The 18,134-nt window shown below is 30.2% G+C and overlaps 2 protein-coding genes across 3 annotated transcripts; both read left to right on the top strand.

Annotated features, from left to right (window-relative positions):
- Positions 1–9,859: 9,859 nt before the first annotated feature.
- Positions 9,860–13,278, top strand: LOC108336219 (WEB family protein At5g55860). 2 transcript variants are annotated; one of them, XM_052880376.1, is made up of 3 exons: positions 9,860–10,177; positions 10,433–10,670; positions 11,272–13,278. In XM_052880376.1, the coding sequence occupies exons 2-3, from the start codon at positions 10,491–10,493 to the stop codon at positions 13,027–13,029; spliced, it is 1,938 nt and encodes a 645-aa protein (XP_052736336.1). In that variant the 5' UTR covers positions 9,860–10,177; positions 10,433–10,490; the 3' UTR covers positions 13,030–13,278. The 2 variants fall into 2 exon arrangements, with proteins under 2 accessions (XP_052736336.1, XP_017428066.2); XM_017572577.2 differs by having other exon boundaries at positions 9,860–10,202.
- A 1,649-nt stretch (positions 13,279–14,927) lies between these two features.
- LOC108337075 (uncharacterized) lies at positions 14,928–18,061 on the top strand. The gene is made up of 5 exons (XM_017573518.2): positions 14,928–15,374; positions 15,538–15,623; positions 15,732–16,037; positions 16,174–16,257; positions 17,311–18,061. The coding sequence occupies exons 1-5, from the start codon at positions 15,000–15,002 to the stop codon at positions 17,762–17,764; spliced, it is 1,305 nt and encodes a 434-aa protein (XP_017429007.2). The 5' UTR covers positions 14,928–14,999; the 3' UTR covers positions 17,765–18,061.
- Positions 18,062–18,134: the final 73 nt, after the last annotated feature.

Here is an 18,134-nt window from a genome sequence, read left to right as displayed (position 1 = left end):
ATTAAAAGTTAAGCTTATAGTTCTTGTTCGCGGTGTGGGCTGTTCTTGTTCGTGGTGTGGGCTGTAGGGATGGCAGGCCCCAAGAAGATGCTATTGGGGAGGGGGGTTGAGAAAAATTCTCCATTTTTTTTCCTTTATATTCTCTCCTTCACTCCCTTCCACGGCAACCCCTGCCTCTACCGAACCAGTCCAATTGTGGCTCTCTCTGGCCGGCCAAAATCATCACCGGCGACGTCCTCCGCATTGGAAGTGCCACCACACACCATTGTTCCAGCTTCTTTCTTTTCCCACGCGAGCCACTATCAGAGCAAGAACGTGCCACCGCTGCCGCTTCTCCTTCAAACTTCCAGATCAGAGTGCAACATAGGAACGTTGCTTCGCCTATCCAAGTTTTGCTGGAACTCTTTCTTTAATTTGTTGTAAATCCGAGAGTTTTACTTGCAAAGAAGAATAAAGTTATGATGATGGATGATTGTTGCGTAGACGTTTGAGAGTTTTACTTGGAAAGAAGAATGGTAATGGGATGAAGATTGGAAGCTGAAATTGGAATCATGGAGAATTTTGGGAAAGCTGGTTTTGGAGGAATCGTATGGACGAAAAGGGAAACATTTTTTTTTTAGGATTTTGGATATGGTGGTGTCTACTGGACCTTGAAGGAGAAGAGATGCACTAAGAATAGTTAACAGAGGGGAAAAGAGAACATTCCCTTTCGGCACTTAATTTTATTTCACCCCTTAATTTTATTTCATTTACAACTTTGCCCTTTCAGCACTATTTATCCTTCATTTTTTAATTCAAAAATATAAAAAAACACAGTTTAGTCACGTCAACATGTCACGTAACATCCTATTTAACGGTGTTTAATCAATTTGACGGAAAGTCTTTATTTGATCCAATTTTACAAAAATTAGGACCCAATTGCGACGCCGAAAAAGAAGGAGACCTATTTGAGATTCTGGACGAAAATAGGGACTTTAGGAGACATTAAACCTTTAAAATATTGCTTTCATTTTGTATATACAAATAATAAAATAATTAAATTATTATGCAATGAGATACTATAAAAAAATTGTTGTATTATTGTAATTGTTATTATTAAAGTAATTATATTCTATGTTTATTTGGTTAAGTTTTTTTAGTTGAGTTTTTATATGTCAAGATTTTTAGGTTGAATGTGTCTAGATTGAGTTTTTATTGGTTTACTTCTTTTAGAATAAGCTTTTGTAAGTCTAGCTCTTGTTAATCGAACTCTTCTAGGAAGAATTCTCTATACCAACTCTTCTATGCTGATTGGTAGATACGGTTGTACTGAGTGTATAATAACTTTTTGTTAAAACTTTGTGATATTTTTTCAAAAACCACTTAGTCGAGTGACCCGTATTACGCACGTTTTTCTTTTTAAATTATTGCTTTCATTTTGTATATACAAATAATAAAATAGTTCAATTATTATGTAATGAGATACTATAAAAACTAAGTTGTATTATTGTAATTGTTATTATTAAAGTAATTATATTTTATGTTTATTTGATTAGGTTGAGTTTGTCCAGATTGATTATTTGTTGATTTCTTTTAAATTGAATTTTTCAAATTGAGTTATTATAGGTCTTGTTTTTTGTTAGTCAATTTTTTCTAGAAAAAATTCTCTGTATATCGACTTTTTTCATGTCAAATTCTAATAGATCGACGACCTCTTAAGGTTAAGCTTTTACAGGTAGATTTTCTCTAAGGCAAACTCTTATAGGTCAACTTGATCAGACAGAACTCATGCGAAGCTCTTACTAACCAAGGTTGTAAAAGTCGAGCTTTCTAGGTCGACTTCCTCTAGATCATGCTTTAACAGGTCGAGTTCTGTATGCTGAGCTCTAAGAAGCTTATTTATGCTGGCTAACTTCTTCCAGGTCGAGTGGTTACAGGTTGAGCTATCTAGACCGAGTTGTTCAGGTTAAGCTTGTATAGGCTGGCCTTCTTCTATGGAGCTCCTACAAGGTAAGTTTGTACAGGTCGATGCTCTCATACCGAGCTTCTTTAGGCCAAGTTCATTAGTCCGAGGTCAAACTCTAACAGGCCAACCTCCTCTAGGCTAACTTCCTCAAACCGAACTCTTTAGGTTGCTCCTTCAGGCCGAGCTTGTACAGGCCGACCTTCTCCTACCAACTTTTTGGGCCAAGTTCGTAAAATAGTTTTTATTTATATGAAAAATAATAATAAAATAGTGAAATTATTATTTAATGAAATATAATGAAAATGTTATGAAAGTTATTAGTAGTAAATGATGAGGTAAATGATTGATCATTGACATTTAACTCCATTAGTAAGAGTTTGAAATTAGATTATATTATTGTAAATGTTAAATCAATGTGATATGAAAATAATTTTAATTGCATATAATAAATAAAATTGATATTACATGATTGATTTTGAAAAATACTTAGTTAAAAAAATTATAAGCTATAGAATAAAGTTTTAAAAAATTATAATCAGGTGAGTTTATGGAAAAGTGTTTTTAAATTTCATGAGTATTATGAACCCAGGGACGATTTAGTTTTGTATTATGAATGAACATTACTCAGTTGTCTTATCAAGTTGTTATTGGTACTCAACAATATTGAGAAGTTTTCCTCTGTATTGTTAAGTTGTCTATTCTACTTGGCTTTGTTGTCGAGTTGTCTAGTTTACTTGACTATGTTACCGAGTTGTCCACTACTCAACTGTGTTGCATAATTGTTGAATCTACTCGGTTGTGTTGCTCAGTTGTTGAAACACTTGGCTAAGTAAAATGGATCAGGGGTTGCATAGTTGTTGAGTGTTTTGGTAGGAAGAAAAAGTACCCACTCTAGTAATTGATAACATGGCATTGTAGTTTGTAGACACAATTTACATATTGATGAATCATTATTTTGTTCTATTCACTTAGCTTTCTACATCGAATTTAATTAGTGAAATGTGCTTAAGTGTCCATTATTCTTTCAATTTCATTATTTGGGTTTAATTTGACCAATAATTCATATTTTAATTAATTTGAATTATCTGAATTTAATTATTTTCATTACTATTTTTAGGAGAACTTCGAAATTATATTTTAACACTTAAAGAGAGTTGTCACGTCATTTGAAGTCGTCACGTCATTTACTATTGTCCACATCAGTAACTGTTTTTAATTTAGTTTGTAATCTCGTTTTTAGTTTGTTTTTGTATTGTAGGGTCAGACTTTTGACTCTTTGGACCCATTTTTGCAATATATCACAAGTTTAAATCTAAGCCATATGAATGCTCCATTAATGTAGAAAGAGAAAGAGAAAGATTGTTGAGGATAATGGGAAAGTGTATGGTATTTTTGGAATAAAAGAAAATAGTGGGGAGGTGTAAAGTATTTTTGGAACAAAAAAAAATAGTGGGAAGGTGCAGAAAGCACTTGGGGTGGTGGAGGGAGCAACACCCTTTTGAAGGTTAGGGTTTATTTTCGTTTTTGTTCTTCTCTTTGTCTGTACTAAATTTGTTTGACATTTTCATTGTAATTACATGCTTGATTTTGTTTCTACAATTGGGTTTACTAATCTTGTTTTGGGTTCTTATTTACTTCACCCATTTCCGGTCACCATATTAAATTTGTTATGTGCTTGCAATTAAGTACACACTTAGTTGTTTAATTTGTGTTTAATCTTCGCTTAGTTGATTAGAGTCACACTTGTTTAATAAAATTAATTAATTAGGTGCATTACATTTGCTTAATTTATTTTTAAGAAAATTGGATTAATATTCACTTAATTAATTCGTGTTGGATTAGGGGTGAGAGGAGAAGATAATTATTGTTAATCAGGAATTAGAATTAGAAGTGAATAAATTATATCTTTTTTAATTTTATAATTATATAATTTCATAGTTTTATAATTTCATAATTTCTCAGTTTTATAACTTCATAATTTTTTAACAGTTTTATAATTTTATAAATTTATATTTGTTTATTTTATAATTTGTTTTTCTTATAATTTAATAATTTTGTATTCTTGAATTTTATAATTTTACAGTTAAATATATATTTCTTTTTGTATTTTATACTTTTATATTTTTAATTTAGTTTTAAAAAAAAATTGTTAATTAAAACAAATCTTTAAAGGAGATCTTGTTTTCATCAACAATATCTAACTGTATGGAGTCAATTAAAAGTGTTAAAATATTAAAAATTCCAAATTTATTAAGACCTCAAAATATAGTTAAGTCTAAATTTCTTACCTGTTAAAGAAATTAGTCATAAACACTGACTGAGCAATTCTTTTTTAATATTAAAGTAATTCTTTTTTAAGGAGAAAACAAAACAGTTATTTGAGATTTAGTAATACAGAATATGGAACTTCTTGTAGAAATAACAAATACAAGATCACCCAAATTTAAAGTAAAAAACCTTAAATATACAATTGGATGAAATTGATTCAAATTACCATGACTTTATAAATTTAAGCGGATTATACTCTTCATCATTGTCCAGGAATAATATTAATTAAATGTTGATCCAGATGGTTGTTGCATTGAAATGTGTTGCACATGATGCTGGCAAAACTAAAGATTCAAACTTTCTAGGATTCTAGTATTAAATTTTGATACCAACACCAGCATCCCATAATCGCAGAAGTATTATTTAAGTTTTCTTTTTTTAATAATAAATATCTATCTATCTTTTATTCAACTTAATTTTTATATATATTTTTTTAAAAAATCAATATAATCTCGTTAGTTAAATTACATTAACCTTATTAGAAGATAATGATATGATATTAGCTCTTTTTCATATTTGTTCTCTCGTGTTTTAAAAATGATGATGTTATAAAAAGGAAAACAAGACTCTCATTGAAAGGTATTTCCACCTTAAAAGAAAAATATGAAAAATAAAATTTATGAAATTCGAATATTTAGGATTTAAATATTTTTTTTCCCTAAAATTAATTTCATAAAGTTTTTTTAAATAACAATAATAGTGGTTTCACGTGTTTATCACTTTTTGTTGGTTGTGTAGAAAGTTTGAAATATAAAAAATTTAGAGAAAATAAATAGAGAAAAAAGGAACACAAATGAAGAAGAAAAAATATTAATAAATATTATATTAAAATATCTAAATATAAGAAATTACATTGAATCTTTTTAAAGAAAAATAAAGACGACACTAAATTAAAAAAAAAGAGAGAGAAAAAAACATTGAATAATTACTTAAAATATAAGGACAAAAATTTGTAAACCTTTAATTAAATTTTAGTGATTAAGACTTTAGTGCAAAAAGACTCTTTATTACATAATATAGTTTTCTATTTGATTTATTACATAGTATAGTTTTCTATTTGATTTAGTGTATGAGTAAAGTTTGGATATTTCCATCAATCTCTTAACTTTAAACTTACACTACACATCTAATATATTTTTAATAACTATTAACCTATACAAAATATCACATCTATCTATATACATATTATATTATTAATCACACTCAAGTAATTTATAAAACAATATTAGTTATTCTCACCTTATTCATAATGTTTTAACTCAAAACATCATCGTGTAAAAATTTGCTTAACAAAATTTCGCTAAGGCGAAATTCAATAATAGAAAAAAAAAATTGCAATACTTTTATAACTTACCAATATTTTAAGATTCAACAACCATTCAAATGAGATAAATTTATATAGTTCTCATTTTTACTTAAATAATAAATGTGTAACCTACGTAAGTAAAAAAAGTGAAAATATTCAAAAGAGAAAGATTTGTTTCACTCCTATCTCATTTTCTAAGTTTTATGTAAACTTTGGCAAGAAGAAACATCTTCTCCACTCAAAATTTTATTAAATAATATAAACATTAAGTGTATAATATGAAATATTAATTTATTTATAAGTAAAATTATGGCACTCAACACATTCTTATCCTATTAAATATGAAATTGTATTTTGATAATTTACATTTTATTAAATATAGTGAATATATTACTAAGATGAAACTCTGAATATGATTAAAAAAATAACACATTCAATAGCTATGATATGATATGGTATTTGAGTTTTCTTCTATACTTTATAATTTATTAAATATTGCATATAATAATCAAAATAAAACTTAAAATATGATTAAAAACAGCCTATGATGATAATATAAATGTAAGTTTTGTATTAACTTATAATTATTATAACGTCCCTTTTCTTCTAGATCTTTCAAAAATTCACACAATAATCCATTTTAACCTGCCAATTTGTCTTTTAAATAAAGCAATTAACGGTGGGAAGTTATGACTTAGTCTACAAAAATGCTTGGAATCTTTCCAAATAGAGAGGGAAATGAAGATAAAATAAAACACTATAAAAAATGACAATTTAACATTTTATTTATTAGGATTAAATATATTTTATATTATTTTTTAATTTTAAATTAATTTTATTTTTATTTTTATAATTGTTTGATTATATTTTTTAATCAAATTTTGTTAAATTTATTTGAAGTATTAATGTATTTAAAATTTTAAATAAATTTAATAAAATTTAATTAAAAGAATTAAATTTATATCATTTTAAAAATGAGAGACTAAATTGATTTAAAATTTTAAAAATAAACTAATTTTAATTTTTACTAAAACTTAAGAAATTAAAAATATATTGACCTTTTTATTATTTTCTGTATGTCATTCTAATGTTTTTTTTTCTTTTCTACAAACAGTTTCACTCACATTTATTTGAAATTAATCGATCAGCTAGGTTTGAAAGATTCATAAAACAATGATCAAATCAAAAAAGAAACATATAAACTGAGAAAAAAATAGTTGAAATGAAATAAGAACCTGATAGTACCTGGTTTGAACTGAAATTTAAATAATTACGTAGTTTTTTCTTTTAATATTTTTAAATAAAAACGTTTACATGGAAATAATTGTAGAATATTGCTGTTTAACTATTACTTTTACTTTTTTATGGTTATATATACGTATATTTGTTTAAATATATGATATAATGTAGTGATTTTTTTATAATATATGTTTAATTCAATAATTTAACGTAAGAATTGAAATTAAAAACAATTTGAATATATTTTTCTGTTTTAATATTCTTATATGCCTTTTAAAAACAAAACACGAGTAACTTTTAAGCAAACTGGACAAATTAAATAAATTTAAATTAGATGCAAACTTTTGTAACAAAGTTATTATTAATAAGAAAATGTATATTACAGAAAAAGAAAATCATTAACAGACGGTTTACAGCATCCTTTCTTTCATCATACACATGTTTTGTCTGATTAGAAAATGTTTTTAATTTTTATATACGTGACTAATGGGAACGTTTTGTTTTTGTTTTAGGTCTTAACTTGATCCATAATACTTTTGGGCTTTGAGTGGGGTTAGTGAGCCCATATGCACATCTCAAGACTGGCCCATTGACATAAAAAATTGAAATTATTTATTATGATTTAAAAAATATATTCCGTAGGTCATAGGGTATTAATATAAATGTGACAGGGTACAGGGAGCAATGTGTAATTATAAAATTTCACCTTGGTGAGAATGAATTATAAAAGGTTGGAAAGACTTTAATCAAAATCTCTTTTAAGACTTTTAGGTTCAATTTTATACGTGCTCTCAAGCAAAAAAGATAGATATTATGAAATATTTCTAAAATATTTAATGAGAATATCTTATAAAATAATAAATTTTATCACATCTTATTATATTTTTAAGATATTATATAAAGTAATTGATTATTTAATATTTTAAATACATTAAGATATAATATTTTTTATCTTATATTTTTAAAATATTAATATAATAATAATTGATTATCTAATATCTCTACTATTTAATATTTGATTATCTTAAAGTAACAAGATATATTTATTCATCATCTAAAATGTTTATAAATACATCAACCTAATGAATATAGAAGACTTGACTATTACGTGAATCTCTCATCAGTCTTTTTTCTTCAAACTTGGAGTTCTTTCACTAAAGAGAACAAGCTTCATATTCCTGATACTTTAGACAAATTCTGGTAAGAATAAATGCATTGCTAAATTCACTCTTAAAATTGATTCATAATTTCTTAGGTATATATTTTTCTTATGTTTCTTTGATTGTTTACTACTGTAATATTGTTTTGTTAAATTATGAACATTTTATATTGTTGTTTATCACACCTTGCATTTAATTTTTTTTAAATGATAGTGTCTCAGAGAATAAAATGTATTCTGATTAAGAAATTAATGGTTGAGATTTACAATAATCAAATGTTTTAAAGTTAATTACAATTTAATTATTATTTTTATCTAATATTATTTATTAAATTTTATCTTTTTAAATATACTCTTTAAAAGAATGGAATCTTATGCAAAGTATTAATTTCTTATTATAAACCATATTTAATATTGGTTTTTTTATTTAAAAAGTTGTAAAAAGCTGTTGAGCTATTTTTCCCAGAAACTCCTTGATAAAAAATGTTTCATAATATGCATATTTCTTGGTTTTTATAATTAAAAAACGATAGTAAAAATTGAAATAATATTTCAATTTTTTAATCGAATTGTGAATGATTTCAAAAAAATTGAAAAAGCTTCTCATATATGAATTTAAAGCCATAGTTTCTTCCATTCCAAATCTTGAAAAATATTAAAAATATATATTTTTTCCTTAATACTTATCTGGTTTCTATTTCTAGTCTTTGATTTCATTTTCATACCAACTTTATATATTCTATATGAGTAGTTCAATAACAAAAGATCTAAAAGATAGAAAACTAATAGGTAACATAAAAGGGTTTGAAAGCTCAATTATTAGCTATTAAGTACTGATAAACTTTTAAATAATTACACAATAGTTCCCCAATCCATTTATAGGTCAAGTTCAATTATCCATTCACACAATAGAAAGCAATGTTTTCTCTTTGATTTTGTTTTTGCCTCCAATAGATTTAATTAACCAATGAATTTATGGAAAAGTTAATTGTATTCTTATAAATAGTACTAAATTGTAAAATAAAAATAATATTTTTTTATCCATCGAAAATAATTAAAAATTATTAATTTACAGAAGTTTTTTTCAAAATCTGATTTTTAGTTTTTTTCACAAATTAATGTTAACTTATACAAGTTTTATTTTTATTTTTCTCCCTTGTCTGCTGTTAAGTTTCTCCTAGATATAACCCTAATATAATCTCAAAATGATTTTTTTTTTGCTGTACAGTGTAGTAAAATAAATTTTAACATCCTTTTTATCTGCTAATATAATTAGAAGAAAAAAATAAATAAAAAATTGATATGATTCTGGAAGAAGATGTATGGGCAACCAAAACACCATGCATGAGTGTCACAAATTATTGCTGACAGATGTTTTTGAGACACATTGTGAAACAAAGTTTGTCTTTTTCCTTTCTCTCTGATCTGCATCACCATCTCCACCTTATTTTCAAAACAAGATTTAATGCAATCTTGATTCCTGAAATACTGCAATGGTAAAAATTTGGTATACTGTGGAGATATTAAGAAAAATTTAACAGCAATGAACATTCAGAAAATTTATATAGAAGATCAAAACATCACATTCAGTTCAAAAATAATTATAATATATTTATGAACTTTTTCTTAGTGATACGAGTTTCTAACTCAAACAATGACATAATAAATTTATGAACTTTTTCATGTATACTGCAAATCATACTCATTTATATGCAAAGTTTACAGAGAGACAAGACAACATAGTAAAATAAAATATAAAAAAAAGGAAAAATTACTTTGTTAGCAGGGTGACAGATGGTTTTGTTCTTAGAGGGTGTTGACGTGGCGAACTATCTTTTACTTCGACTTTTGTTCTGACAGAATTTTACGTAACGCTCCTCACAAGTCACGATACTGGTGAGATCACATCACAGACACTGTGTGTTACAGGATGACCGTATACACAACCATTTTAAAGGAATCTTGAATAGTAACGATTGCACAGGATTATTTCCTCTTTCAACTTTTTGTACCTGACATGCTGATGCAAAATTTGTCTTTAAACATACCAGGCATTTTGCATTTTCACTTCAACCCAGCCTATCTCTCTCTTTCCCTCTTCACAAGTATGTGAAGATTATTCGCTACTGTTTTGCTCAGCAATTCAATGCCACAGGTTCTCCACTGTCTGTGAAATTTTCCTAGAAGCACCCTTTCAAAGGTTTTTTCTTTTCTGATATTTGTCGGTGAGTTTTCTTTCGATTCATTGAAAGATGAAATCTTTGATGCGGTTTCTTCATGGGTTTTTGTTAAAATGCCCGAATAGGCTACTGGGTGGTTGTTTTTGGGTGAATTCCTGTAGAGATCTTTGAAATGTGCGAGTTGGATTGTCTTGAGTTTGATGTTTGCAATGTGTTGTGTTGATGCTGTTTTTCTTTCGGTTTCTTTTCTGTAACATCATTTTTTTTCCTACCAGGTTGGCTTCAAAGGCTATTATTATTGTGAATATTATTTAAATTCAAATAAAAGGCACTATGGTGGCCAAAATCAGGCAAAGTTCTGCTAACTCTCCGAGTCCTAAAAAACCAGTTGTTGGGGAGATTGACACCAGTCCACCTTTTCAATCTGTTAAAGATGCAGTTTCTCTATTTGGTGAAGGTGCTGTGTCTAGTGAAAAACCTGTCATTAAGAAGGCAAAACCTTATTTTGCTCAGGTAACTATGATTTTGTTTTTCTCTATCGTTTTATTTCTAGGTGGTACAAAGTATGAATACCATCTTGTTACTGTTAAATTATATCTGAAGTTGAACATTTAAATGGTAGAATGGAGCAACAGCTATAGGGTAAAATTCATTCCTGGAATTGTAGAGACTGTGAATCTAAATTATTGTCTCGACCTTGTGTTCTGATGGAAGAAGTTTGATCATGGTGGAATTTGAAAAAAATTTGGAGACACTCTTCTTATTAAATCAAATTCTTCTATATTATCATTAGATCTTTCACAATTCGTTCTACACAATTCAGTAGCTGATGGCATGTCCTTGTTAACACGTGTCATGTTTGTCAATGACATGCTCTCATTTATCACATAAGTGAAAATTGTTTAGACTGAAGCTTAAGAGGATTTCTATGATCCTAGACAAGTTGCATTAAAAGTAGATAATCAAGCTTTGGAAAAATCTATGCAAGGTTGTTCAATTTGGACAAGCTGTTTTCAGAACCAAACTAATTTCTTTGGTCATTATTTAATTTTCCAACTTTGAAAGGCTTTCTAGTATTGCGTATTACAACTTACAATATTTGCTATTTTATTAGAGTATTTGGGCAAAGGAGTCACAACTTCACCTAGCCCGGAAAGAGCTGCAAAAATTAAAGGAACAACTAAAGAATGCAGAAACTACGAAGGCTCAAGTCCTGGTGGAGCTTGAAAAGGCTAAGAGAGTGGTTGAGGATCTCTCACAAAAGCTTGAAGCTCTCATCAAATCAAGAGAATCAGCAATACAATCAACAGATGTTTCAAAAACTCGAGCAAAACAGCTTAAAGAAGAAAAGTGTGGTGATCTTGATGGAACCAATGGTTCTTGGAAAGAAGAGTTAGAAACTGCAGTTAAAAGTTATGCCTCTGTCGTTACAGAACTTGATGTTGCAAAGCAAGAACTGAGTAAAATTCGGCAGGGGTATGATTTATCCTCCGAAGCAAGAGTTTCTGCTTTCAAGCAAACAGCAGAAGCGGAAGATGCAATGAAGGCCAACAACAAAAGAGCATCAGAACTATCTAAAGAAATTTTGGCTGTAATGGAATCAATCGATCAAGTTAATACTCAATCTGTCCAAGCACATTTGCTGAAAGAAGAGACACAAGCCAAGCAAAATGTTCTAAGACAATCATATGAAGCTGCCCTTGAAGAATCCAAAAGGAATCTGCTCGATTTAAAGAAGGAATTTAATCCAGGGCTTACCAAAAATCTAGAGTTGCAGCTGACTGAGACAATGAATGAGATAAGCGTTTTGCAAGAACAATTGGAAAATAGAAAGAAATCAGACTTGGATTCTTTGAAGAGTGTCACTCTGGATCTTGATGATGCTAAGGAATCACTGCAGAAAGTAGCAGGACAGGAAGAGTCCCTTAGAGCCATCGTGGAAGCTCTTAGGATGGATCTGGAGAATGTAAAAGGAGAACACACTGCATTGAAAGAGAAAGAATTCAAAACTGTTTCCTTTGTTGAGAATCTGCGGGTAGAGCTCCAGAAAAGTGAGTCTGAACTTGAGGCCTACTTGGCAGAAGAATCTAAAGCTAGAGGTGCATCAGAGGAAATGATCTGGAAATTGAACCAGTTGTTGACTGAAACTGAAAATGCAAGGAGGGAAACACAAGATAGGAAGAATGAGGCTGCACAATTGAAGATGGAAGCTGTAGTCACTAAACTTGTTTTAGAAGATGCCGAAATAAAGCTCAAAGCAGCATTGCAAGAAGTAGAAGTAGCAAAAACAGCTGAGGCAAGTGCTCTTGAACAGATCAGGGTCTTATCTGTGAGGACCAGTGATTCTGGTTCATCAACTTGTGAATCTGGTGCAAGAATTACAATCTCAAGGGAGGAGTTTGAGTCCTTAGTTCATAAGGTTGAGGAGTCTGATAAATTAGCAGATATGAAAGTGGACGCTGCCAAAGCACAGGTGGAAGCTACAAAGGTGAGTGAAAATGAAGTTCTAAAAAGGTTAGAGGAAACTCAAAAGGAAATTGAGGATATGAAGACTGAAACACAGGAAGTCTTGAAAAGGGCTGAGATGGCTGAAGCAGCAAAGAGAGCAGTGGAGAATGAGCTCAGAAAGTGGCGTGAAAGAGAGCAGAAGAAAGTAGCAGAAGCTGCTTCTAAATTATTGGCTGAAACACAGATGGCAGCAGAATTATCTCCTCAGCACTATAGGATTCAAAAGCAGAATTCACTACCAAAGGTGGAGATGAAGAAGTTAGAGAAAGGGAAGGTTTCAGTTTCAAAGAAAGTTCTCTTGCCTAACATGAGTGCCATCTTTCACAGGAAAAATAACCATGTTGGAGGAGGACCTTCTTCTTAGCTTCTGAAATTTGTCAGAGAAACATAATGGTTTGTGTGAAAGTTGAGATTTTTGTCAACATGGTATCAGGGAAAATAATTTCTAAGTGTCAATAGTTTGGTCATAAGTATTTTATTAATGTAACTTGCCTTGTGAATTATTGTATATTGCTACCTAATGTCTGAGTAGTAGTAGTATGATGAACTGTTCTATTCTATGGCAAGCATTATAGTGATTATAATAACTATTGAAAAACTATATCTTCGTCTATCTGTGCATTCTTCTGGTTCATTATTTGATGCATTATATAATGGTAATAAAGCATTGCTTATATACCCAAAAATAAAACAAAATCACTTTTTGTCCATAAAATTATCATACTTCTGGCTTTTTCATAAAAACTTTAAGGCCTTGTTTTTTTAGTGGATTTGAAGATAAATTTTTTTAATTTGTCATGTCAATACAATTCTATACTAATTTTTACAAATTTTATTTCCAAATTCACTCTCATTTATCTCCAAATTTACTCAAATAAACGACAAAAAAATTTATCTTCAAATTCACTTCTTCAAATTCACTCAAAATAACAATGCCTAAAAGACATATGAAAAGAAACACAGTAACTTACATCTCTATTCAAATGATAAATAATAGATATGTCTACTTTATTATTAGGCCTTTTTTTGCTATTTAACTTCTTTAACAAAAGTATATAGTTTCATCCATACCATAGTATTTTTTCTTTTACATTTAAGATACTATCAAGAAAAAAATCGAATAAACAATACTTCGAATGGATCAAGATTTTTGAAAAAAGCCTAAATAGATAGGATTCATGAAAAAGAAATAGATAGTATTCATGAAATTATATTTTGGCACATAAATTTTTTATATTCATATTATTTTTATTTTTTTATTTTTGTTTACTTAAAGATATAAAAATTTAATTTTTATAATCATTTTTTATCTTTAGAGTATGTATCAAATGAATATAAATTATAAGATAAAAACACAATAAAAATTTGACCTAATTAACCAAATACTTCATGATATTCCTATTTTTATTGCTCTTTTAAAAAAATCACTTTTTTCTAAAAAATTAATTGAAAATAATAAATTTGTCAATAATTTATAGTATTATTTTATTTTTTTGTATACATTTTAAATTAAAATAGTTAAGTCATATATTGATATTTTTCGGTAAGTATATTCTCACATTAGATTACGAAAGAAAAACTTTATATTATTTACTTTAAATACTTATTACTTTCTTTAAAAAAAAAAAGACACACACACACACATATATATATATATATATATATATATATAATTCATTATAAACGAATCTTGGAAACAGAAACAACACTTTCTTAAAACATTCTTGGTGTATAGCGTTCCCAGATCACGATAATCGTGTGAAGGACGCAGTTAATTTGAAAAATATTTATTATTGTAATTAATATAAAATAATTCTAATGTAATAATTAATTCAATTAATTTTTGTTGAAATTTTCAAAATCATGTTATTAGTTACCAAATTTATCTTTGCTATTAATAAATTCAAATATTTTTTTATTATTTATCAATAAAAGTACTTATTTATAGAATAATATTGACAATATTTAATATTTCATAAAAATCATTAAATTATTCTTTAACTACTAATGAAAAAAAGCACTCTGTATCATTATATTTTTTTAAAAAAAGAGAAGAAATAATAATGATGGTTTGAACAAGTTATGGTAGTCTAGTACTGAAAAGTGTAAATGATTTGAACAATTAGGGAATAGTAAATTAGAACCTTTAAATAACACGTGTCAGGTGATCAAACCCGATTCCACCGATAAATTCTACTTTCTACCTCACAGGAATGCAGCCTCGTCTCACATCATCATCAAACCTCGAAAAAATAGAAAAGCACAGCACAGATACTCACTCAAACACACACAACGTTGTTAGAGAGAGAGAGGGAGATTGTGTTGTGTATCTCTATGGCGAGTAACAGGGAGAGAGAAGAGTCTCTGACATTCACAATCCCTTCTTCCTCTTCTCATTCTTCCCCTGTCACAGTCTCCGACCAATTCGACAGCTACCTCGCCGACCCCAGAAGCGCCTCCGGAAGCTTCCAGAACGATGGCCTTCTCTCCTCCGCCGACGCCGCCGCCGATCCCGATTTTGGATTCTCCCGCCCCGATTTTCGTCAGAGTCCCCTCGCCGGCACCGTCGAGTTCTACCAACGCCACGTCTTCTTATGCTATAAGAACCCTCGCGTTTGGCCACCGCGCATAGAAGCCGCCGAATTCGATCGCTTGCCAAGGTTGCTTCACGCTGCCGTTGTCGCAAGAAAGCCTCACATGAAAAAGGAGGTACTGTCTTCTCTCGCTCCCCTTTTGATTTTTGTCTCTACAATGTTCAATGTATCACTAATAGACGTGTGATCTTCAACAATTGTTGAGCCACGTTTTTCGACTTTGCATTTGTTAAGTGCTAATTACATTGTGTTGGACTTACGAGTTGTGTCTTTTTCAGACTCGGTTAACGATTTGTGAGGGTCATGATGGAACTGAGACATCCAATGGGGATGTGTTGATCTTTCCTGACATGGTCAGATACAGGTATGTGTTATTGATCTTAAAAGTGGTATGCCTTATTTGTTTTTTGTTTTTTTATTGCTTTTCCCTTTCTTAGATCATTGTGGACAACAGGTTTTAATGGAATTGCAGGAGGTTAACGCATTTTGATGTTGAAACGTTTGTGGAAGAGGTTCTTGTGAAGGATGGGGAATGGCTTCCTGGAACCCCTGAGGCATTGAGAGGTTCGTTTGTTTTTGTGTGTTCGCATGGATCCCGTGATCGCAGATGTGGGGTTTGTGGACCTGTCTTGGTCAGTAGATTCAGGGAGGAGATAGAGTTACATGGTCTTCAGGGTAAAGTGTTTGTAAGCCCGTGTTCTCACATTGGGGGAAGTCAGTATGCGGGAAACGTCATTGTATTTGGACCTAGCATGAATGGAGAAGTCACTGGCCATTGGTAAAGAGAACACCTCCATGGTTATTAAAAACTACTTTTTTACAATTTCTTATTTTATGGTTCTTGCTAGACCTTTGTACCATTGGTTATTATATTTTGTTAACTTGTTAATGTTGCCCTCAATTGAAATATGTAGGTATGGATATGTTACCCCGGATGATGTGCCTTTATTGCTTCAACATCATATCATGAAAGGGGAGGTTTTAGACTCATTATGGAGGTAATTATTTCCTTAGTGCTCTATTGATTTTCTTTACTATTTTGGTTAAAAGTTAGATTTCATCTTATATTAGACTAAATTGCTAGACTATCTTTTTTTTACTTCAATACTGGGTTGTGGCCTTTTGGATGTCTTGGGCAGGAAGGAAAAATGTGAGACATAGAGTGAATGGAATAGATGAAAAATAGAGTGGATGATTCTCTTCTGTGATCTGTTTCTTCTCTCCTCCCCCCTATATTTTCACACCACAAATTAGAGTTGGGGGCAGTGCCTGAGCCTCTAGGGTTTAGAAGTTAAATTTACCTAAATTTTGTGAGAGTGGTTCAATAAATGTGGAAAAATTAAAATTCTGAAGCTTATTATCATTTGCATGTCAAAATATCTACAAGATTCTTTGACACCTTCAGGAATCACGATTTCTAAATTCTTCATCCAAAATTTTGCATTAAATAAGGTAGGTCTTTGTTTTTTCAAAAATGATCTTTTTGCTCCCCATATCTGCAAGCCCTGTTTACCATCAATGATTTGATCGCATTTGAATCTTGGAGTAATAATGCCTTCTTGGGTTATGTATTTTGAAATTGAAATTATGGTATGACGATAAGTGCCATCTTCATGCCAATGTCTGATGGTATGACAGCTTTACTTCATGCACCTTTAAATGGCATCTGTGACCTCTGTTATTTATTTACAAAATAAAAAATCATAGAGCATGTTTTCAATTCCAAGGACTTCAAAGTTGAGCAGCTACAAAATGAAGTACATATGATGGATCACTCTTAAAGTAATTTTATTCCCTTCTACATCTCCAAACTTTCAGAAACCCTGGTTTCATCCATAGCTTTTCAATTACATCTCTTTATGCCCCCTTTTTTGTGATGAAAATTTGATGAGACATGTGCAAATTCCATCTTTAGAAAAATACCCTGCTGAAATTATTACATGGTTAAAGATAATAATATGTACCGGGCTGATGGCTATGAAAAATTTGGTGCATAGGTCCATGATGCATATGCTGACTTGTATTTGTTACCCTTTTTGTACTGTCATCAGGGGTCAGATGGGTTTCTCAGTAGATGAACAGCTGACTAAGCAAGAACAAAGGCTTCTGCTAAATGGCTTAAGAAATTTAGAGGAAAGCACTGAAGTGTCTAGATCTCAAGAAAATTTTGTGAGCTGCTATCAATCAAATGCCAGCTGCTGTCAATCAAATGCTGGCTGCTGCCAGTCAAATGGAGATTCTTCTTTCCATCAGAATCACGTTTTAGTGGAAAAGATATTGGACCCTGATGTCATTGAGGCAGAGGCAAAGCTCTCAGCTGATAATAAGAACAACGACTCTGTGTTTTCTCGGATGAATAGTGGCAAAGGAGCTTCACGCAAGTTTCCTTCTGTGACAACTTGGCTTGATGGTTGGGAGCAAGAAGATACATACGCAGCTCTTGCTGTTGTATGTGCTGCTGTGTCAGTTGCCATTGCCTACAATTGCTACAGGCAATTGAGATAAAAGGATTCAACTTTGGCAGCGCTACTAAGTGGTTCAGATAACTTAAGTGTTGCTATATCTTGTTATATTAGCTTCATGTCTGATGCTAGTGCAGTTCTTCTTTAGAGCAGTCATAGTTACTAAACATGTAGGGAAACGAGCGGGAGCTCAATGTTTAATCTGAATGTGTGATTTAGTGCTTGCACTGTATTATTGGCTGGGTCACTTTTAATTTCTAGTTAGCTTATTTTGTACATAAAAAAGAAAACCTTAGACTCAGAATATTCAAATTAAATATGTCAACAGTTTGTTTAGGTAGAATTTGATTTGGGCCCATTTTCAATTATATGAAAAGTTTCGCGGTTCCTTGAACTTGCTAGTTAAAAATATC

The sequence above is a fragment of the Vigna angularis genome, chromosome 7, assembly GCF_016808095.1.
Source record: "Vigna angularis cultivar LongXiaoDou No.4 chromosome 7, ASM1680809v1, whole genome shotgun sequence".
Classification (NCBI taxonomy): domain Eukaryota; kingdom Viridiplantae; phylum Streptophyta; class Magnoliopsida; order Fabales; family Fabaceae; genus Vigna; species Vigna angularis.
Note: the sequence above shows the minus strand (reverse complement) of the source record. Positions and strands in the feature narration are given on the sequence as shown.

Excerpts from the sequence above, each read along its gene's own strand:
- LOC108336219 (XM_052880376.1), top strand. The coding sequence starts at position 10,491 with ATGGTGGCCAAAATCAGGCAAAGTTCTGCTAACTCTCCGAGTCCTAAA. Across the intron at positions 10,671-11,271 it reads CAAAACCTTATTTTGCTCAG|AGTATTTGGGCAAAGGAGTC; the intron begins GTAACTATGATT and ends CTATTTTATTAG.
- LOC108337075 (XM_017573518.2), top strand. The coding sequence starts at position 15,000 with ATGGCGAGTAACAGGGAGAGAGAAGAGTCTCTGACATTCACAATCCCT. Across the intron at positions 15,375-15,537 it reads AGCCTCACATGAAAAAGGAG|ACTCGGTTAACGATTTGTGA; the intron begins GTACTGTCTTCT and ends TGTCTTTTTCAG. Across the intron at positions 15,624-15,731 it reads CCTGACATGGTCAGATACAG|GAGGTTAACGCATTTTGATG; the intron begins GTATGTGTTATT and ends ATGGAATTGCAG.